At 46.7% G+C, this 22,057-nt stretch overlaps 5 protein-coding genes across 5 annotated transcripts; 3 read left to right on the top strand and 2 right to left on the bottom strand.

Annotated features, from left to right (window-relative positions):
• Positions 1–2,039: 2,039 nt before the first annotated feature.
• Positions 2,040–3,063, bottom strand: LACBIDRAFT_300125 (uncharacterized protein; the record flags this gene model as incomplete). The annotated part of the gene is made up of 4 exons (XM_001882779.1): positions 2,040–2,105; positions 2,153–2,239; positions 2,293–2,990; positions 3,051–3,063. 4 exons carry the CDS (start codon positions 3,061–3,063, stop codon positions 2,040–2,042), a joined length of 864 nt encoding a protein of 287 aa, XP_001882814.1.
• A 179-nt stretch (positions 3,064–3,242) lies between these two features.
• Positions 3,243–3,650, top strand: LACBIDRAFT_328817 (uncharacterized protein; the record flags this gene model as incomplete). The annotated part of the gene is made up of 1 exon (XM_001882906.1): positions 3,243–3,650. The coding sequence occupies one exon, from the start codon at positions 3,243–3,245 to the stop codon at positions 3,648–3,650; it is 408 nt and encodes a 135-aa protein (XP_001882941.1).
• A 7,645-nt stretch (positions 3,651–11,295) lies between these two features.
• On the bottom strand, positions 11,296–11,997 carry LACBIDRAFT_163585 (uncharacterized protein; the record flags this gene model as incomplete). Its single annotated transcript, XM_001882778.1, has 4 exons — positions 11,296–11,339; positions 11,427–11,513; positions 11,572–11,706; positions 11,874–11,997. Coding segments are annotated over 4 exons (390 nt in total), but the record flags the coding sequence as incomplete, so codon positions are not given.
• A 4,672-nt stretch (positions 11,998–16,669) lies between these two features.
• Positions 16,670–17,413, top strand: LACBIDRAFT_300119 (uncharacterized protein; the record flags this gene model as incomplete). Its single annotated transcript, XM_001882905.1, has 1 exon — positions 16,670–17,413. One exon carries the CDS (start codon positions 16,670–16,672, stop codon positions 17,411–17,413), a length of 744 nt encoding a protein of 247 aa, XP_001882940.1.
• A 2,341-nt stretch (positions 17,414–19,754) lies between these two features.
• On the top strand, positions 19,755–21,551 carry LACBIDRAFT_300118 (uncharacterized protein). The gene is made up of 12 exons (XM_001882904.1): positions 19,755–19,945; positions 20,005–20,018; positions 20,068–20,215; positions 20,267–20,532; positions 20,588–20,628; positions 20,685–20,703; positions 20,756–20,783; positions 20,837–20,858; positions 20,913–20,948; positions 21,001–21,025; positions 21,078–21,323; positions 21,378–21,551. Exons 1-11 carry the CDS (start codon positions 19,790–19,792, stop codon positions 21,280–21,282), a joined length of 960 nt encoding a protein of 319 aa, XP_001882939.1. The 5' UTR covers positions 19,755–19,789; the 3' UTR covers positions 21,283–21,323; positions 21,378–21,551.
• Positions 21,552–22,057: the final 506 nt, after the last annotated feature.

Below are 22,057 nucleotides of genomic sequence, written 5' to 3'. Positions count from 1 at the left end.
TCAAAGAGGGACAATGTGCAGATAAGCGCTTGAAAAGGACTTTTGGTGGCGGAGAACGTGGCATGAGAGGATTCTGGTAAAAGAAAGGCAACTCAGCTGAATATGTGTTTGGGACGTGTCGATTCAAAACACTTGTAATTACTTGATACGCCTCAAACGTATAACTTAGAGAACTTGAAGATGACTTGTAGAAACATCGTGTAAACTTTAGAATTTCTTGAGGAGATGAGTGGATGACTTAAGAATCCGACTATGAAAGAGGGGGAAAGAAGATGACTCCATTCGACAGGTGGGAGGACACCTTATAAACAGTACAAAAATAGAAAATCACAAGGCAATGCACGTACTCTCATGCTGCCAGACCAATTCTTTGGGGAAGAACGTCAAAATGTTCAAAAAGGAACAAAAGAAAGTACAAAAATAGAATTGACATCACCCACTTGATTCCTAGGCAAAACCTTCGAACCAGGTATGACTCAGGGAATGTACGACACTTGGAGAGGTCTATTTACATGCGCAACTGCTGCCTTCAGTGCAGACATCCCAAGCATCGATGTTCTACCCTACCGTCTGGTCCTCAGATTGAGCTTTGGGTTGGTGAGATCTGTCATAAGTACGAAGAAATAAAAGCAGAAGAGAGTAATGAACAATTCAAAATAAAAGCATACAGAAAATAATGAACAATTCAAAATAAAAGCGTACAGAAAATAATGCAAGCGTCCGAGTCCGAATCCTTCACCAGAGGTGCAGTGCGAACAAAGCCAAACGATGATGTCATACATCTTGTCAAATCAAAGTCTTTCTAATGCTCATTGATGGTGTTCAGTATCAAACTCGGCAAAGGTTCGTAAAATAAAATAAAACTAATAAAAATGTACGTAGGGAGAAAAATAAAATATGGAGTGCGTCGTGAATGAAACAAGTCACACTTCCACACCAGATTTATGATATAGATGGACACTACCTGGATGAACAAGAACAGAGGATGGAGATTGCTAAACCACTGTATTATGCATCACTGGCTGGACTAACTGAAGCATCACATGCCTTGTTGGAAATGGGGGTAGATGTAAATGCACAGGGAGGATGCCATGGAAATGCACTCCAGGCAGCATCATTTGCAGGCCATGAGGCAATTGCAAAGCTGCTCATAGAGAAGGGAGCAGATATAAATGCACAGGGAGGACTCTATGGAAATGTACTTCAGGCATCATCATATGAAGGCCATGAAGCAGTGGCAAAGCTGCTTATAGAGAAAAGAGAAGATGTAAATGCATAAGGAGGACAATATGAGAATGCACTTTTGGCAGCATTACATGGAAACCATACAGCAATTGCAACACTGCTGATAGAGAAGGGAGCAGATGTAAATGCACAGAGAGGACAGTGTGGAAGTGTACTTTATATAGCATCATGTGGAGGGTATGAGGCAATTGCAAAGCTGCTCATAGAGAAGGGAGCAGATGTAAATGCACAGGGAGGACAGTATGCACTTTTGGCAGCGGTATATGGAAACTATATGGCAGTTGCAACAATGCTGATTAGTGTTTGGAAGTCCGGTCTCATGACTGGAAAAAGACTGTAACCAGACCGGACCAAGACCGCAAAAGACCGGACCTGCGGTTACGGTCTTTTATTTTTGAGATGTAAAGACCGCAAAAAAATCGGTTAACGTGAACCAGTCTTTTGTAGCCCCTTAAATACCCTTTAAAATGCACGCAAGAATGTACAATTTGGTAAAAAAACAAGAGAGATATGAATTAAAATGTAAATTATTTTTGGGAATAATAGATGTACCAGACTTATTTTATAGAAGCACCAATTCCTAACGGAATTTGACGTTCTTGGGCTCGTTTTGAAGCTAATAGAGATGTTAATAAATTTACCGATTCATAATTTTAAAATATTAGCCTAAAGACCGGTCATAAACCAGAGAATTTATTATGGATTGTGTTATCATGGAGAAGTAGCCATTCGAAATTGAAAGAGTTGCAGTACACAGATGGACAGCAATTGCCCCCCAACCTCTTTCACCACTGTCAGTTTTCATAGCCATATTCGTCGTCACCATTATTCGCTTGTGGAACCCAGGGCTCAGGGGTGTACTATAGAGAAAAGTATTAACGGGACGTACAAGAATGAAGAGACATGCTACCTTGTGCTGCACTACTTCAATCGGCAAATATACCGGCTTCTGGGGATAATTTACCGCGACGCTCGAAGGGACATCGTGAATGTTCTGAACAATCAATCACATCTTGCAGATATATACAAGATAGAAAAGTTATTTACCTCGATGTTATCTTCCCACCATTTCGAAAATGCAGCTTGGAGTTCTGTCAGTAACACATCTGCTGATTGGTATTTGATGTTGAAGCATTTAGCAACGATATCGCCAAAATACGGGTGCAAGGATGGGGACAACATGTCAAAAGAGCCGCCATTGAGACAGATCCGGTGATGCTCCTGCAGGACTTCGAATTGCTGATGAATTGACGGCTTGAGGTCCTCAAGAAACGGAAACCTTTCGGAGAGGAGCACAAAAAGAATGATGCCTAGTCCAAAAATATCCACACGCCTTGGCGATTCACCGTAGTATCCCAATGGACAGAGGTATATTGGTGGCGGACCTCTGGCGAACTTGTAATAATAGGGTGCGTTGTGAATAGACAGTCCAAAGTCACAGAGAACAACATGGTATTCGTCAGTCAAAAGAATGTTGCAAAGATGAGGGTCGGCCCAAATAACGTCGCGAGCGTGGAGGTGGGCGAGACCTTGGACAATCTCGACGGCCCAAGTCAACCGAGCGGCAATTGGTATGTTGGTGTGAGAAATCAGATAAGAGAACAGGTCGCCATTTTGAAGTAGTGGGAGCATAATTTCTCCTGTGTGATCGTCTGTACCGAGATAATGGACAATGCGAGGGTGCGATCCAAGAATTTTATATATTGCTTCTTCGTTAGCGTCGTCATCTTTTCTAAAAATCTTGCCTGGAGGTGGGAGTTGATGCTGTCCTGCCAAATTCCTTAAAGTGACAAAAAGCAGCTCACCTTTCATGATCATTTTGTATAAACGTTGGACGGTGTTGTCGATCTCGTATGTAGCAAGGTACCTCAGTGACACTGGGAGCAGTGGAAGATAAAACGATTCAAGTGGAGTCACTGCGTTTCATTGTCAAAGTTCAAATTCAAACGCCGATAAAGGCTCCGCCTCCTATACCGATATATAAATTCATAACGACTATGACCGCATACATCTTGCATACATCCATGTGCTACGTCAAACACGAAACAAAATCGTTTGTCTGCAAAGCTACGACTGGCAACGTCAATGTCGTCGGTGGGGAAGGAATAGCGACGGCCTCCTTCTCTGTCCACCGTGTCTGCGCACCGCACGAGAATGCAGGCAAGGCTTATCATTCGTACGTGGAGTCGTACGATCCAACCGCAGGCCCACTCCTCGGCCGAGCTGACTGGTGTGAACAAAATGGTCTCCGCTACTGCGATAACCCTGCTACGTACTGGGCGACTTGGACCACTACTCGCGAATGTATCTCTATGCGCAAAAACGGAGAGGGGTCGTGTCAGCAAAAGGGGAAACCCCACAAGCATCACAACGCTCCAGGCTTGGCGCCGGTTGCCAGTGAATAATGGGTTTTTCCTCACTCTTTCTAGTGTTGGGAAATCACTAACGATCATGCACTACTCACAGGTAGCAGCAATCGTTCCTTGTTTGCTCTGCCTCCACAGTACAGTCTTTTCAACACTTCATCAAATTCTTGGCGACTCGCGGTCTTTCTCGCTGTTCCGCATGCTCTGGCGCTTGTCACTTCCATTCCGACACAACTTTCAGGATCTCCTCTTTTCCATAGACATGAAATCCCTCTGGTGTTCTGCCACTCGTCACTTCCAATACTTCACCTCAGTCTTTTTTAAGGGCAGAAAGATTCTTTTGGCCACTTCTAATACCCCATTCCGAGTCAGATGCAATTTCCGATACCATCCACGATGATACCATTAATACCTCTTGTCTTTTTGTATGATGCAACAAAAATCTAGCTTGTGCCTTCGATGAACGCTTTGCAAGTTTCTACTTGACCCGGCTGTTTTTCAGCTTGATAAATATCAACAAAAACTCAAAAGTTGAAAAGATCGGCGTCGAACCCGGACTGCTCAAGTCTGATTCGAACAGATGCTTTCAGGACCTCCGCTCCGGATTTTATCTATAACCTGAGGCAAAGTCTACCACTGAGCTCTACAAGTTGTTCAGTGTCACTCTCCCCTTCGCCTTCACCCTCCCCTTTGTCCCCTTCCTCGTCTGCGTCTGCTTCTCCCTCCCCTTCAAAAATCACAGTAACACCCCAGATAATCCAAGAAATGTTTGGCGAGTTCGAAGAGCTGGGATTGATAGATCGCTATGAAAGCGTGATTGCCAGCGTAAGGTACAAGCATATCGAGGCGTACGTTTTGGAGACGTGTACGGGCCAGTGGGGAACTACGATGTTGGATGTGTTGAGGTCATGGATGTCGGACAAGGTGGTTCCGTGGATGTTGGTTATTTATGCTAGGGGGGCTTCGACGGGTAAGTGTTTTTGTTCTTTTTACGGTTTTTGAGGGTTGTTGACGAGAGTCTTGGCTTTGTTGTAGCTGAGGAGGCGAGGAGTATGTTGCAGGGTGTTGGATCGAGGTTTGATTTTCATATCAATAAGACGTTGTGCGATTTAAGGTGTGTTTCTTTCTTCATTTGTGCGGACATAATGTACTCATTAATGCACAACAGAACAAGAGAGATATTCGACATTATCATCGACTTTCCAGATTCTATGGGCACACTGAATGATCTCAAGGTAACGCATTGGTCATTTACCCTCGTTCGATTCACCTCACTCACAGCTGCTCTCTTTGCGCTTAGGACTGCCTACAACGCGTAGACCAACGAACGGCCCTCGTCACGGCTCTCCGTAAAGCGTACGCTCTTTCCCGTTCTAGTCATTCCTCCCTTTTCCTTCCCTCTTTCATCCTCCATCTTTCTTCCCTTCCTACTTACTAACGTTTCAACTCTCTAGAAACCGAAAACGTCTCCTCCACCCAGGCGCAGACACGAAACTCATTTTATCGCAATACGTCACTACCATCAAGTGTTTGAGGATTGTAAATCCCCCGGGAGTGTTGCTTTTCAAAGTCGCGGATCCTATACGACGATATTTGAGGTAAATCTTCCCTTGTTTTTTTGCCCGTTTCTCCATCCCTGCAATCCATTCTACCCCCTTTCTCGTCGTTCTTTTCTTCTTCGTACCTCACTTTCTCCTTCTCATACATCTTCCCCCGAACAACCTAACATACCTCACAGAGACCGACCAGACACCATCTGATGCATCGTCGCCAACCTCGTCGGGGACGACTCGGATGGAGGCGACGCGCTCGTGGATGAGAATGAGCCGATTGTGCCGTTGCAGCAGGTGATGGATTCCGTGGATGATTATGGTGATCCGAATTGGGAGCCAGAGCCGGTTGATGCTGGGCCTGGTGGGTGGTTTATCTGCTTTTTCCCCCTCCCCTCCCCGTTTTGTTTTTGATAAAGGACCTTGGTTGTGGAGTTTCGTTTCGCTCGCCTCACTCCTTCATGTCCTTTCATCTGCGGCTCACCTTGTTATGACCATCAACTCACTTTGCCTTTTCTCCCTTCCCCACAGAATTCCGAACAAACAAGCCAAGCGACGTCATCAGCACGCTGGTCAGCATATACGACTCGAAAGATCTTTTTGTGAAAGAGCTGCAGGTCCTGCTTGTGCAGCGGCTTTTGGCTACCAAGGATGGGAACTTTGAGAGGGTTGAGAAGGAGGTAAGCCATCTTCTTCCTTCTGTTGTTGAATCAAACTGATGCTCGTGTCTCGGAATCAGAGAAGGAACATCGAAATCCTGAAAATCCGATTTGGAGAAGCTGCGCTGCAAGTGTGCGAGGTCATGTTGAAGGACATGACTGATTCGAAGAGAATCGATGGGCATGTTCAATCTCAAAAAGCTGTTTGTTTTTTCCACTCTTTCTCTGAGATTCTGAAGCTGATGTGCAATCTATTTACAGTCAGATGTACATCCAACAATCATATCTAAACATTTTTGGCCCGCGCTTGAATCAAGTGACATGGTCATGCCAGGACAGTCCCAGCAGTACGTCCCTCGTTCCCGTCCTTCTCCCCATTCCTTCGAACCAACGTGACCTAAAAAAAGACTCCAGGACCTATATGCGCAAGAATTCAGTATCTTCAAGTCTGACAAGAAACTGAAGTGGTTGTCCCATTTGGGGACTGTACGCCTAGAGCTGCAGCTTGACGATCGGACGGTGGAGGCGGACGTGCCTCCGCTTGAAGCTGATTTTATTGAGATGTTTTCGAATAAGGGTGAGTTTGCATCATTTGCTATGAGTGTTATGAAGAGATGTTGGTCGCGCTCTTATGGGGTTGAACAACCTGTTTTGTTGGCCTGGTTGATGGGCGTCCTTCACCTGTTTTCGTTTCCTTCCCAGCTACTATGTTGACCGTCATTTTCTTTTGGTAGATAAATGGACGCTGGAGGAGCTCATTACAGAAGTGGGAGATATTGATCGAAGCGCTGTGTTCAAAGCCGTAGTCACATGGGTGAACATGGGCATGTTGAAGGAGGAACCTGAGAATATGTTTGTGCTTCTTGAGAGGGTGGAGGAGGACGTGTCTGGCAAGAGGTCACCTGAAGAATGGGGCGTTTCTGCAGGTACGTTTCTAGCTACCTAATGATCCATTGGGTGCTTGTGCTAATTGCTGGTGGGGAACGCAGGTCCCGAACTACCGCCCGTGATAACTGCACAGCAACAACAGGCCGAACAGATGGAGGTTTATTGGAAGGTTTGTCTATTCCTTTCCTCGACCATGCTCCAGCCCCGAAACTGACGATATGTATAGTTCATCGAAGGGATGTTGACCAACCTTGGGAATTTACCCCTTGACCGGATTCAAACCATGTTAAGGTTCGCGCCGGGGTACGATCAGTCGATAGAGCAGCTCTCGACGTTCATGGAGGCTGCGCAGAGGGAGGGGTTGGTCGTCGTGAGGGACGGGATGTGGAGGTTGAATAGCTGATCTTGGAGAGGTGTTACGTATGGATTCGATACATATACAGTAGTCAGGTAAAGGTCTTGTCATGTCGTGCCGCACCCTATCAGCTCACACAAGGAATGTGAATGTGGAGGTGGCGCACTCTTGCTGCGCTTCCGCGTCACCCTTGCCCTCGTTGTACCCTGTGTATTTGTCGAAAAGCTCGCTGTTGCGTCGACCATGCGCACCTCTCGCATAAAATTCTCAAAAGTCTCGAAATTAAACATGCCCTCAAGTTTTCCTTGTCACTCGTCACCGCGTAACCCACATTTCTTCATCCAAGATGGCCGCCATTGTTGAGCTCCAAATGCCAATCAATGGTGAATACCAGCCTGCGCTATCCATTCCTGTCAGTGTTGAGGCGTGTCAACGCTTCTCAGTGCACCCCCTCAAGTGGTTGCGGTTCGTAGGCTTTATGATCTATGGAATCAAAGGCCACATCTCCCGATCCACCACTGGCCCAGTGGTTGAATATTCCGATCTCAATACGGATCTAGAGGCCGGCGTTTATTACTATGTACCCGACGAACAAGGCAAGTAATATATTTCGGGTGTCCCAGTGAGGTTGGAGTGAGGACGCCTCCGAGTCAATGATCAATGTTCACACAATGTCAGAACCACTTCTGCTTGACCCTAATATGATGGACGACAGGACTTCAGAATCATCAACTATCTCCACTCGCCGTGGCCATTTCGCACAGGACATGATTAATCGGGATGGAACCTGTCTGATGACTGGTGCAGCAACAAACTTCCAGGCTTGTCACATTATTCCTCATGCAAAGGGAAACCAGGTATGTTTCTGAATATTTGAATCCCTCGTAATTTCTTATTCCAGGCCCCAGTACATCAAAAGTCTTGCTGCCCACAGGAATGAGGTTTTGGATCCACCCTTGGATGACATCAATGATCCACATAACGGAATCCTGCTTTATGTAGGCCTACACAGGCCATTTGGAGAATCTGTGGTCACCTTTTTGCAAGTTAGTTATTTCACCAAATTTCCTTTCATGTGGCCAAACTAATTGATAGACCCCAAATTTCGTGATGTCTGTCGACGACGTGGCTGTCGTCATGCAACCCACTGGCAATGGCAAACATCTGGGCTTCAATCCATCACTTGCCACCAATCGCCTCACACTTCAGCACTTTAAAGACCCTGATGTTGCCACTGCATTTGTGACACCTCACAACTCAGATGCGAGGCAACATGTGGGTAGTGTTTGGAAGTCCGGTCTCGTGACTGGAAAAAGACCGTAACCAGACCGGACCAAGACCGCAAAAGACCGGACCTGCGGTTACGGTCTTTTATTTTTGAAATGTAAAGACCGCAAAAAGACCGGTTAACGTGAACCGGTCTTGACCGGTTTGGACCGGTTTTTTGTAGCCCCTTAAATACCCTTTAAAACGCACCCAAGAACGTACGATTTGGTAAAAAAACGAGAGAGATATGAATTAAAATGTAAATTACTTTTGGGAATAATAGATGTACCAGACTTATTTTATAGAAGCACCAATACCTAACGGGATTTAACGTTCTTGGGCTCGTTTTGAAGCTATTAGAGATGTTAATAAATTTACCGATTCATAATTTTAAAATATTGGCCTAAAGACCGGTCATAAACCGGTTAAAACTGATGCAGACCGAAACCAGTCTATAGACCGCAAAAAACCGCGGTCTGCGGTCTTTTTGCGGTCCGGTCTGGTCTTTTGACTTCTGGGGAAAAGGCAGACCGGTTACGGTTACGGTTAACGCCCCTGGGCATCAAAAAACCGGACCGAACCGGACTTTCAAACACTACATGTGGGCCATGATGACTGGCCACCACTGCTTCTTTTCAACATCTCCTATGGCTGTGCTGCCCTCCACACCTGGGGGGTGCCTCACTTTGTGGACTTGACCCGACAACACACTAGGCATATTTACTACAAGGAAGATGATGATGATGCTCCATGTGTTTTGTGGGCTGCTGCACGAGAGAAGAGAAGGCAGGAAATGCAAGCTGTGGACTCCTCTCAGACCCAAGCCAACTTTACTGACATGATCTTGGGGTTTGGGATGCACAATGCCAGGAAGGGTCAGTGACGGGCACATGAAGCAAAGGAAGAAAAGACCCAAGAGAAAGTCCAAACATGGCTCAATTCTACACAAAATTAATCAACATGGTCGTGTAGTTCAAGCATAAGTTATTTCTTATTTCTTTCCTGGCTCAGAGCATCTGCTGAACACTATACTACCACTTTCAATCAGCTTGCAAATCCTTTTTATAAACAGAAAATTTTCTTTGCAATGCCGCTTGTCACTTCCAGATGCAATTTCTCAACAATGTATGAAAAGAAATCCATGTAAGTGTAACATAAATCCAGTTAGTATTCTCAATGAAGGACTACAAGTTTCTACTTGAGCTGGCTGTTTTTCAACTTGATAAATACCAACAAAAAGTTGAAACATCGAGGACATGGCACAAGTGCTCATGTCTGATTCGAACAGACACTTTCAAAACCTTTGCTCCAGATTCTATTAATGTGAATATAACTGGAGGATTGGAGCATTTGCAAAGTCTACCATTGAGCTCTATGAGTTGTTTAGTTGGGCAGGTGACTCATTTGATCCTTGCGCTATATTTTGACCTGGTAAATACCAGTGACAAAAAATTGAAAAGATTGACACTACTCACCAGTGCTCATGTCTGATTCGAACAGACACTTTCAAAACCTCTGCTCTGGATTCTATTTAGGTGAATATAATCTGAGGAACAGAGTATTTGCAAAGTCTACCATTGAGCTCTACAAGTTGTTTAGTTGGACAGGCGACTCATTTGATCCTTGCAATTGCATGCCCAAAGAGGGATGTATCCAATTTCCAATACCACCGTTGATCAACCGTTGATACCTCTTGTCTTTCCGCATGAAAAAAAAATCATGTAACATATATCCAGCTTTTGACCTCCAAGTTGATGAATGCTTTACAAATTTCCACTTGTCCCAGCTGTTTTTCAATTTGATAAATATTGACAAAAATTTGGAAAGATATATCTCAGTCTCCTTTCATGTGCTCATGTCTGATTTGAACAGACACTTTCAGGACCTCCGCTCCAGATTCTATTTAGGTGAATATAATCTGAGGAACAGAGCATTTGCAAAGTCTACCATTGAGCTCTACACGTTGTTTAGTTGGACAGGCGACTCATCCGATCCTTGTGTGCTCAAAGAGGGGATGTATCCAATTTCCGATACCATCCACCGTTGATACCTGTTGTCTTTCTGGAATCTGTATGATAAGGGATCCATGTAACATAAATCCAGCTAGTATCCTCAATGAAGCTTTACAAGTTTCTACTTGACCCGGCCGTTTTTGAACTTACCAAAAAGTTGAAAAGGCCTGTTTCGTTGAACTTGACGCTCATGCCTGATTCGAACAGACGCTTTCAAACCTCCGCTCCGGATTCTATAGATTGAGGTGAAGGAACGGAGCAGTTGCACCATTGAGCTCTACAAATTGTATACTAGGACAGGCGACTCATTTGATGCTTGAGTGCCCGATATCAGAATCGGTAGACGAGAGTCACCAGCGGGGTACTTCTTGATCGAGCAAGGTCCGCGTCCATCCATGCTTTCACACCCTCACCGATGAGTGCTGAGCGCTAGCGAGCTAGGGAACAGAACTGTTCCGTAGCAATGCAGCATTCCGTCAATGCAAGTAGGCATGATGTCATCCGCCAATCTTTTTCCTTCCGTCGCCGGAAGCAGAAGTTGGCTAGAGACGGAACCAGAATCTATGCGCCGTTATCAAGCGTTATCAATGCGAGCGAGCGGGTGGAGATAAGGTGGGCGAGGGACGTAAAGGTCGGTGACGGCGCTATCACTCTATAGCCTAGCCAGAAAGAACAACAATAGCACGCTGAAGGGGGAAACGAAGCGACATGACAAGGTGCGCCCAGGCCATCCTCAAAAGCCTAGAATCAACACTCCAAAAAGCCCGTGGCGTCAACAGCAACGATCACACTGAAGCGGAGCAGCGACGATGCAAATTGCCATTTCAACAAATACCATAAAAAGCACTTTGTATAACGGGGTGGGTTTGGGTTGTTGAATATGTTAATAATGATGTTATGTATGCGTCTAACCTCTCTCTCTTGCGAAAAAGATAAGGAAAGAGTGTTCTACTTTGATTGTACGAACCCTTTGCCGGTGTAGCCTTCTGATGAGATACCTAAAGTGAAAGATGGGGGGGTTAGTAACCAGACGAGGAGGGAGGGGAGGGAAGGGGGGAATGAAGAGAGAAAGGAAAGGTACACACCTGTAATAGGGTTAAGCTTCATCTCCAACGCACGCTCATTGCTAGCTTCTTGCCATTCCTTGGTCAGTGTCTTTGGCGGGGGCGCAGCTACATAGCACGTCAATCAACCGCTACACACAATCGAAGGGAGGGGTGAGGGACTGACCGTATTGTCGAATAGCGTAGAAAAGCACGCCGGCAACGCCGACGAGGGCGAATGTGCTTAGGAAGATCTTGAGGTTGTCGCCGGGTTGGCTGGTGGGTGTGCGTGGGCCGTGAGGGCCAAAGGCTACGTAGTATGCTGTTTGTGAAGGACGGATTTTAGCATTCATTCGTTTCGAGCGGAGGGACAACAAAAGACAAGTAAGACGAGGAAGGGCAACGGGCAACGTCCAACACATCCTCAAAACCACAGTCGCACTCCACCATTCCAGCCAACAATCAAAGAAAAAACGCAAAGAGACTAACCAGCTTTTTTCTCATCGAGCGACAATTCCTTCCAATCCTTCTTCTGCAGAACCTCAAGCTGCTCATGAACAGCCACCTTTTCCTCACTCGACAACTTGGCCCACTGCGCCTCGACGTTCGATAGCGGGATGGGCACCACCGTCCTCGCAGGCGTCGTCGTCGTCGTCTCTGCTTGGGCGGCGTGTCCGAGGGTGGTGGCCGTTGCCAGACACCTACGAGCCTGTTGTTGTTGGTTTTGTTGGAGAAGGAGCCTGGGGGCACCGTTGCGGCGCGCTACCATCCGGACGGCTTGCATTTTTTTAGTAGATTGGAGGAGGAAGGGGAAGGAGGAGAGATCTAGCCACGGCGGGAAGGATTATAATACGGAACGAGCAAAGTTGACAGCGAAAAGGGCGCGGGCGATATACGGAAACACTCGTGAGGTTTTTTTTCGGGTCCAGCCGGGAATTTGCCTCATATCACACTGATGCTCTGGCCAATCACACTCTGTGTATTATTTTTTTATGATATTTATTTACTTCAGGCTCGTAGGTTGGTACACACGCATTCTTTTGTTACGAGAGGACATGCAAGGAAGGAAGGAACGTAAACGAGACGAGACGAGGGAGAAATCGACATCAGTACAGTATAAAATGTCAGTCAATCATGGGTGCATGAACACGTCTTCACAATCAAATCAGATGGCCTCCGTCCCGGGGCAGTCACGGGAGATATGGCTGGCATCGGGTCAATCAGCAAAGGCTATAGTATAGGGCAAGCAAGCTCACCCTTCAGACCCGCAAGTATAACAAGCCCGCTTCTGAGGCTGGGGGCAATCCCTGCTGATGTGTCCCTAGCAAACGCAACTTGATCAACTGCCTCTCCTAAAAAACCGATGAACTCACGACGCCAGAGCAGTTGTAGCACTTCGATCCCTGGACACAATCGCGCGACAAGTGGCCTACACCACCGCAAGAGTAGCTGACGACATCATCCCCAATCAGCATTCATCTCTACCACATTGCTTGAAGAGGGAGGCATACCAAGTCTTCTGCGCACCACCACCAAACGCTCCATAATGTCCTCCTCCTCCGCCTCCATATCCACCACCTCCTCCTCCACCACCAGCTCCAGTCGACTCAGGGCACGAACGCGCAATGTGTCCGACCTTGCCACATTTATAGCATTCAGCGCCTCCTCCTCCACCACCGCCGGAATAGCCTCCCCCAGACGAGGCTGCGTTATCGGGGCAATCGCGGGACTAGGGGGAAAGATCGGAATGAGCGCCTGATGAAGAAAGAGGGAAGTAGATGGATGGATGACGCACGATATGGCCTTCTTGACCGCACTTGTAGCATGACTTTGCTTTGGTTTCTTGGGTACAGTCCCTAGAGACGTGGCCTTCCAAACCGCCTATGAAAAGCAGGAAAAGCGGTCAAAACTGGTAGGAGAGCGCTTGGGTGGAGAGGAAACGTACAGTTGTAGCTGCAGATGACAAGGCGAGCGGGCACATCAGCATCTCACAGATAACAGGACACAAAAAGGAAACGAGGCAGGCGTGTCGCTTAAAAGGGTTCATTTACCAGGTAGGAGTGCCAGCTTTGGGGCAATTCGCAGCTTGATGACCGACTGCAACAAATATGAGACATATACACAGGAGAGGGGAGGGAACGAAAAAGGGGTGGGGAGGACTATCGTGTGCGGTGCGTGTATTGCGGTTGGTGAGAGAGAGAGAGATGGCAAAAAAAAACCACATATATTGGAACGGATTGCGACGGTGCACAACCCAAGTGTGTGTGTGTGCGGTTACAATGTATGGATGGGAGTAGCTGCCCCGCCCCACACCACGCGCAACTGACAGACAAGACAAAATGGAAAAAAGAAGGGCGCGAGATAAAAGAAGGAAGGAAGAAGGTAGGATGATAGGGAGGGAGTGCTAGCTAGCTACCCGCTACAACACGATCAAATGGCCAAAAAAGACCACTTGTCTATTCATTGCAAACGAGATAACCTGCCAACATTGTATAAAAAAAGCATAGTCCCAGCCAAGGAAACGTGGGTGGGGGGTAGGGACGACGAAGCGCCCGTGGAAAAAAGGTCAAAAAACGGCTGGGACGCAGAAACAATTGGGGAGGGGGATTTTCAACGACGACAACAGGAACAACCACGCACAGCCGCCACAGTTGAAACATCCTCGGGCGCCCGACATTTTTTTTTTTCGCTTCTTCTTAGTCTTAGAGGTGTGTTGTGTTTCTGTGTGAGAGGGAGAAGAGGCACAAAGGCACTTGAGCGTCAGTTTATGATCAATATGATTGCAGCGACCCGAAGCAAGCGAGGATAAGTGATAGAATCAGGATAGTAGGATTCTGGCCAGTTTGAAAGAGCAAGCGACGACACGCACGTTACGAATTGGCTCGACGACGAGGAATCGTTCAGAGGAGGTGATGGAGAGGAGGAGACAAAAAGTCAGACGCCGACGAAAAAAATAATCCCACAGGAATGATTACGTTATCCTTCCCAGTGACTCAACCCAACTCCGCTGTCTCTCTCCCTCCCGAAAGTGAAGGGTCATTGAAGCCTCATGCACTCAAATATATCTATTTCTCAGAGTATGACTCCAACAGACCAGAACACGAGGCGTACTCCACTCACACGCCCAAATAAACTCGACAATTGGATTGCCTCAATCACTTGACGCGTGGTTGGATGTAGGGATGTAAGAATCCGAGGTCTTGGCGCGACGGTATACCGGCTCCGATACTTAGAATAAAGTTGCAGTAGTGAGTGACGATTTTCTTGCGTAGCTGGACACGAGGTCTAAAAAAGTTCTCATGGAACCATTGACAGACGGAGCGCTCACTGGCGGTGAGAGTCCGAAAAATTAAACGCGCGCTTGAGCGGTACGAAAAACGTTGGAGGATGAACGGTGATTTTCCAAGGGAATTGGGGCCTGATCAAACCAGATGGTGGTAGGTTTCGACGTTTTCAGTTGCTCCGCCATCTCTCAAGTTTCAATCCGCTCTCTGCAGCAACGACCACGACGGCCAGGAATATCATTGGTACTTTCAAGTCCAGTAAACGACCCCCCCTCCCGTCGCACGTCTGTGGTGCTTTTTACCACCATCCAACGCCTTCGACAAAATATTTCATTTCTGGACGGATCCCTGGCCCCACTCTTGACAAAATTCCCAAATTCGAATATTTTCCACCCTCGTCTTGGCTTCGACTTGGCTTCATCGGGCCTGCGTGGCTACATTGATTTTTCAGGACCAGGGAAATTCAACAGGGCGCTCAACGTTATCCAAAGGCGTGTCGTTTTGGCAAGCAAGAACAGTCGAGTGGAATGAACTCACGAACCTCAATCGTAGACTTGCCCCTCTCTCCTTTTTGTGGCTAGATCTGTGGAAGGAACGAAGACAATGAGCACCAGATGCTTTCAACTGTTCCCAGAATTTTATGTTGTAGTATGCATTATGCACATGCGGCCACCATCTCGACAACTAATTTCTGAACCACTCTCCGACAAAACGCCTCCTCGGTTTTTCGAAAACGCCTGAAGAAAAACATGAAGTTGGCTAATTCTTCACAGAGCTCAATGGTAGACGTGTCCGGGCCTCATTTCTCCAGCAACCAGCGCACTAGAGGAGAAACCCGGACAGCGCCTGTTGGAATCAGGCATGAGCACTATGTCAAAGAACTCGCGACTTTTTTTTGGTAGATATGATACCTCAGTACTCAGTTTCAAGGTCTTTCCGAGTCTTTACATGCATGGTCACAAATCAAAGTCCGAGTCTCCCGCAGAATTTGAACAACCACTTTCAATAAATTCTTTGAACCTCTAGTACAAGGGGCCAGGTCAGATGAAATCAATGAGCTCATAGTGGAGTCACTTCATTCCTCCTAGTATTACCCAGTTTAGGAGGAGGAGGAGCTGTAGTCTCAAAGCGCCTGTTCGAATCAGGCATGAGCAGTATTGTTGGGAATTGGATGTTTTATCACTGTTGTATCTTTTTAAAGTATTTGTAAGTTGTGCATTTACCAATCCAAAGCGAGGCATTATACTTTAACCGTTGGCATCGATGCATTCAGTTGGTTTTGCTGATGCAAAACTCGATGCCCCCTCAGTTGAATATGAGGCGCCACAACTATATGTACGGCCTTGAACAGTAAAACCGCCCACAAACTGGTTGTCGTCATCACCGCTTCCAAATACTAGTAGCTCTACAAAGCGCATGAGCACTCAATAAAAAGGGGCGAGGAAAGCCCAGACATGCCAGATTGCTGATAAGCCCATCCTCCAAAGGGGGATTCATCCAGTCACCACGGAAAATGGTCCTGAGAGCGCCCATTAAACCAGGCATGAGCAACTAAACGGCTCGCGAGCCTTTTGCGGATACTTAGAAATGTGCATTAGCATCAGCCAGAAAATGAACAAGAGGGATGTGACAGTTTGCGCTCACCAACGGTTCATCTTTGAGTTCGTACTCTCCGGTGAAGCAAATAAATGATTTCGATGGCTCGTCAAAGGGCCCGGGACTGTGACGCGTTCAGACAACTTCTCCCACAAAGAGGCTGACGAAATTCTTGTAAATATGGTGGCTCATAGACCGAGGGACGAGCCTTGCTAGATCGGATCACCGAGAATTCCTGGCGAAACAAGCTCAGCGCAGCATTGGCTACTGATATGCGCCTGCCATAGAAATTTGAATTCGTGTTTGCGCTTGATTGTAATATTGAAGACACGGTCACATGCCTACAGTTCGTCGTGTCGTGACTCGTCCTTCGAACGTGTTAAAGACCGTTCCCCTTTACTTGTGATGTCCACCATAGCAAGGTATACAGGTGAGGTTTTCCGAAAAGATGCCGAGGTTCAAGAGGAAACCATTTACAAAATCCTCGGATTGCACCCCTGCATTGTCAACTACCTTGGTACCGACGACGATGGGCAAATCATGCTCCCATTACTTCGCAATGGGGACCTCTTTTGTTATCTGACCTCTCACCCCAACATCCCACTATCAACCAGACTGACTTGGGCCATTGAGATCGCCCAAAGTCTCGCCCACCTCCACGCACGCGACGTTATATGGGCTGATCCCCATCTCAGCAATGTTCTTCTGACGGATGACTACCATGCCGTTCTCTGTGACTTTGGGTTGTCTGTTCACAATGCGCCGTATTATTACGAGTTTTCTAGAGGTCCTCCGCCGATATACCTCTGCCCATTGGGATACTATGGCGAGTCACCAAGGCGGATAGACATTTTTGGAATTGGTGTCATTCTTTTTGCGCTCCTCTCCGAAAGGTTCCCGTTTCACGAGGACTTGCTTGCATCAGTTCATCAGCAATTCGGAGTCCTGCAAAAGCACCATCAGATCTGTTCTAATGGCGGTTCTTACGACACTTTGGCACCATCCTTGCATCCGTATTTTGGAGACATCATTGCTAAATGTTTCAACATCATATATCCCTCCGCAGATGTTTTGTTGACAGAATTGCAAGCCGCATTTTCGAAATGGTGGGGAGATAACGCCGAGGTAAAAACTCCTATTTTGCATTGACCTGCAAGATGTGATACATTTTCAGAACCTTGCCCCATCGAGCGCTGACCTAAATTACCCCCAAAAGCCAATTTTTTACCTATCGAATTAGTGGAGCACAAGGTACTACACTCCCTCGTTTTTCTACGTCCCAATAATGCCTTTTCTTCTAGTATGTCCCTGAGCCCTATGATCCAGAAGCGAGTAATGGTGACGGATACGCTATGACGAATGACGAATGACGTTTGTGAAAGTGATAACAGACGTCTGTGAATGAATACATCTTTTTCCCACTCTTTCTGCGAGGAGGGGAATCAGCTAACTTACTGAAAGTAGATATGTCATCCGTCAGATACGACGTCCGCTGAAGCTGGATCGCCTCCAGCCAATAACTACTTGTGACTGTTCATCTTTGCCGCCCCGACTCTCAAGACGACTGATGCCTGAGGATTCGAGCTTGGAGTTATTCTGAAGAAGCATTCTCTTCGTGAAATCAACATACCGTGTTTTCCGGTCCACGTTGAAGTCTTCGGCTATCAAGAGAGTTATCAACGGGTTCGGCGGCCGCGCATTCGAAAGCTCTCGGCACCGGTGTTGGGGGGAAAATTCAGAATGTCAGGGAGAATAGGGGCGAAGTTAACGTTCACGTAAGAAAACCACATTTGTAGACGCTGAACGGCGACCGATGGCTGATTGGATGGCTAGTGTGTACCCCCGGGTGCTATGGCAGGCTCGAGCTTGTCTTTCTGGATCTGCCACGTTCGTTCTCAACCATTGCCTCATACTAGAAAGACATACTACTCACCTGAATTTCCGGCAGTTCCCAAGGTGAGCTGTCACGACCAACGTCAGTGATACTTATGTTCCCAAATCCCTACAGTTGCCATACTGCGTGATGTGTGGCGAGTTAAAGCACATGGAACCACACAAGTCGCTTTGGCGCTAGGTTGCCTTTGAATTGACTTGGCCGCAGTGGAAGTGAGATTCGAGAGTACGTCCCCGGTGCTTCGCGAGTTCGGGCCCCGGATCACCATAACATCCACGTGAGCGTGCTGCACAATCTCCCTTCTCCTTTCTTTACCGCCACTGCCAAGCTACTTTGGATCAGCTTTACGTTTGCTGAAATTATTTAACCTGAGGTCATGTACAGCGTCTTGCAGGGAGAGCCAGAAGTTTGTTTTCTTCTTTGCCTTTGTGCTGATATTGGCCAATTCTCAGTCAATGCGACAAAGAGTTTAGTTCGTCGAGAGGTAAGGAGAGAGTAGTCATCATGGTTTTCTTCTTTCCAAGAAAAACATAGAGCGGCGAGAGAAATATGCCCTATAGAGTGGAGCAACAGGAGGAAGGAGTTCATGTGCTGGATTCTTGGGACTCGATATGATTTATTTTTGCCACCCCCTTGATCCATTGTGAATTGTAAATTGTCAGGTTCTCTCGGCGTAGCTTCAGATTTTCTCGGAATCGAAAGTCATCGCCGTGCATGTGCTTGCAAATCCACATGCCTAGACGGTAGCTCCGTTTCCGAGGGGATGTCGTATTTTCAGGTCAACGAATCGTCTCATAGTGATTTCTGTAGTTTTGCCAGGATGGTTGCTAAATAACAATGTTGCTTGCCTCTTACCTGGACTGTAGGGGCTACTTGCAGTTGGATAGAAAATCTTCGCAATCCTGGGGCGGATGTCTGTGAAAGATCTGCTCCGCCTAGTGAAGCCAACGATCAATGATATGTACCTGAGCAATAATGTTAGTAGTAGGTACTTAGTTCCTTCGGTTCTGACAGATTGACAACGTCAAGTCCCAAGACGACCTTCGGCAAACTCTTCCAGCCTTGCCCGGTGATTGTAAAGGCCGGTCGAGAGTCGAAGGCTCGGCGGGCAAAAATGTTATATACACAATTATAATAGTGGGATATGTACTTACATAGGTTTTGTCTCTTTGCAAAATACGAAGACAGACTCAGAGGAAGGGGGCAAGGCTGAACGTAAGCTTGAGCTTCTTCCCATGCCGAAGGGACGCGTGACTATGGCAGAGTGGATTGATCGACAGATAGCGGAAAGGCCCGTGATTCTTCCGACGCATTATTCGTTCTTCCATCCACTTGAACCAAGGAGCAAGGGCTCCGGTTGAAGTAGAAAGTTACGGCTTTCTATAACAGTACTTTCTTCATACAAAAGCAGATGCATTTTTGGATGGACATCTTGCCGAGGTAGAATCAATGTACTTGGCCAGACTTGGCCTCGCCACGCGACTTTCAGGGCGTCGACTCCGATCTCCCGATCCCAGATTCAAGATTCAAGGTACCAATCGATGTATGCTTAAAAAACAGGGGTGTTCGCATGAGCTTTCTTGGTCCTGGATAGACCCCAGCTTTTACACTCCCTCTACCCACCTTCTAGGATGTCGACAGGTCTCATTCATGTCGATCTCACCGACACCGTTGGAGCACTATTGATAGGCACCCTCTTTTCTGTCTTTCTCTTTGGCGTGGTCACTTTGCAAACGCACTTGTACTTTACCCAATTCAGAGAAGATCACTGGTCAACAAAAGCACTGGTGCGCCTGTGATGTCATTATGATTTCTCTGAACCCAGCGCTGACTCGTCCTTCTTCAGGTCGGTGGTATCTGGTATGCTCTCTTTCAGATATGTCGGTCATTTTTAAGAGCGCGGTTGAAGGCTACTGGAAGTTGGACATACAATAGCCATCTGCTATGAAATTTATCACGCAACGATTGTGTTATACGGACGACCCGACAAACTGACGCAATTCCCCGCGTTGGGGGCGACGCTGACAATTGGTGGCTTGATTACGCTTTTGGTTCAAGTGAGTAAAATTCCGCGATTACTTCAAGCGTCCTTGACCGTTCCATTGTAGGGTTTCTTTGCGCTGCGCGTGTGGAAGGTTCTACCCGATCCTTTCCGCTATGTTGGCCTCGTCTGTGGTCTCGCGTCTTTCGCTCGAATGATAGGAAGCACTTTTCTCTCGTACCAAGGCATCACTACGCCCTCTGCTGCTCAATACGCGGTCCAATGGAAATGGCTGATTACGACGCTGCTGGTCGGCGGTGCGATCATCGACGTCACAATTGCGGCGTCGATGGTATACTACCTTCACAAGAGTCGGAAGAACGCTTTCAGCAAGTACGCGGCTTTCGTGCACAGGTATGGATACCCGAACTGACTCCCTTCCTAATAGGGTGGCCAGGCTACTTGACCGCCTTGTTGCTTATACCATTCGTAAGTTGATCCCTTGTCTTTTAAGTCATGATTTTTATGACCTATTATTATGAAAGGCACTGGTTTACTCACAAGGTATTTGCGTGTCCTTTCTGTCGTATTTGCTATTTTAACTATTGTCATTTAGTGTTTCTGCCGTGGCGCTGCTAATATGTGTACGACGTTCTCTTTCTTCCCCATTATACTAACTTATGCTTCAAGAAACTAGTTCCTATCCATTCCCGAAACACGTACGTTGCTCTCCGTCGCCCTAACACCGAGACGTCTCTAACTCCTTTGTTCAGTTATTTGGCTAGCTTTGTACACCTTCCTTGCAAAACGTAGGCCGAACCCGTTTTGAATCCTAAACGCAGATTGACACGTCTTTTGCAGTATATTCTAACAGTCTTCTCTCCGCGTATGTTGTGGTTCTCGGGCCGTGGTGACATCACTGACCATGTAATCTTCAGCCTAAACGAGCGTCGGGAGATGAGAGAAACGATTTATAGTGCCTCTGTCGAGCTATACGGCGAACCCAGGACTGGGACTGTTGTACGACGAGACCCCACTGGCAGAGAAAATTCAAGAATAGACGTAAGGAGGAAAAAAGCTTCATTCCGTACAGTATCTAACCATGGCTTCTTCAGTTCGCTCAAGCTATATCAATCGAGATGAATACAACGACAGAAACTATGAACGATGCTGGACTACTTCCGGTGCGTTTCCATCCTCATGCTCTCCGCATTTAGAAAGTAAGTGTTTTTTCGTAGCCAAAGTCAACCCTTTCACCGCCAGAATACATCAAGACGAAAAACCACAACATTGAGTGATAGAATCGTGACGAACTTGTATCAAACTTTTTGCTGCAGGCATGTAGCATGCTTAATGTATCTATTGTAAGGGTGTAGGATCAGGAATAAAGGCTGGACTTCTGGGCGAATTTTCTCATGCTGATGAATAGAGAGGCTCCTGCGCGACATAAGGTAGGGGACATCCATCTCTCTCCAACGTCACGTGCTGTTACAATAACGCTCCTTTTATATTCACGGGGACTGGAAGATGGAAGATATGCAACTCCAGAGTAGAAATTCAAAATTGGCTCCCAGGAGATTGTTATAATTGTTGTTAGAAAGCTATATACAAAGTTATAGAAGCTAGGATTTTGATCTCATGGAATGGTATGCAAAATACAAAAATATGCACAAAGTAGGTGCCACTCTCTTCTCTTTTTCAATCTTTCAGGTCCTCTATTCCTTTTAGAGCCTCTCTGAAGGTTCTTTGACCTTTTCTGGGTGAGCCTTTTGTGTTTCGCTGTATTTCCGGTGTGTCCAGGGAAATTCTGTTGATTTCGACACGACGCGCCACTAATCTAAACGCCCAAATGTATTTTTGATATGATTTGGGTGCAACACATTTTTACACATTTTTTTCTTTTTGCGTCGGTTCACAA

The sequence above is a fragment of the Laccaria bicolor genome, genomic scaffold, assembly GCF_000143565.1.
Source record: "Laccaria bicolor S238N-H82 LACBIscaffold_18 genomic scaffold, whole genome shotgun sequence".
Classification (NCBI taxonomy): Eukaryota; Fungi; Basidiomycota; class Agaricomycetes; order Agaricales; family Hydnangiaceae; genus Laccaria; species Laccaria bicolor.
The sequence above is the reverse complement of the archived record's forward strand: the minus strand, read 5'-3'. Positions and strand labels throughout refer to the sequence as shown.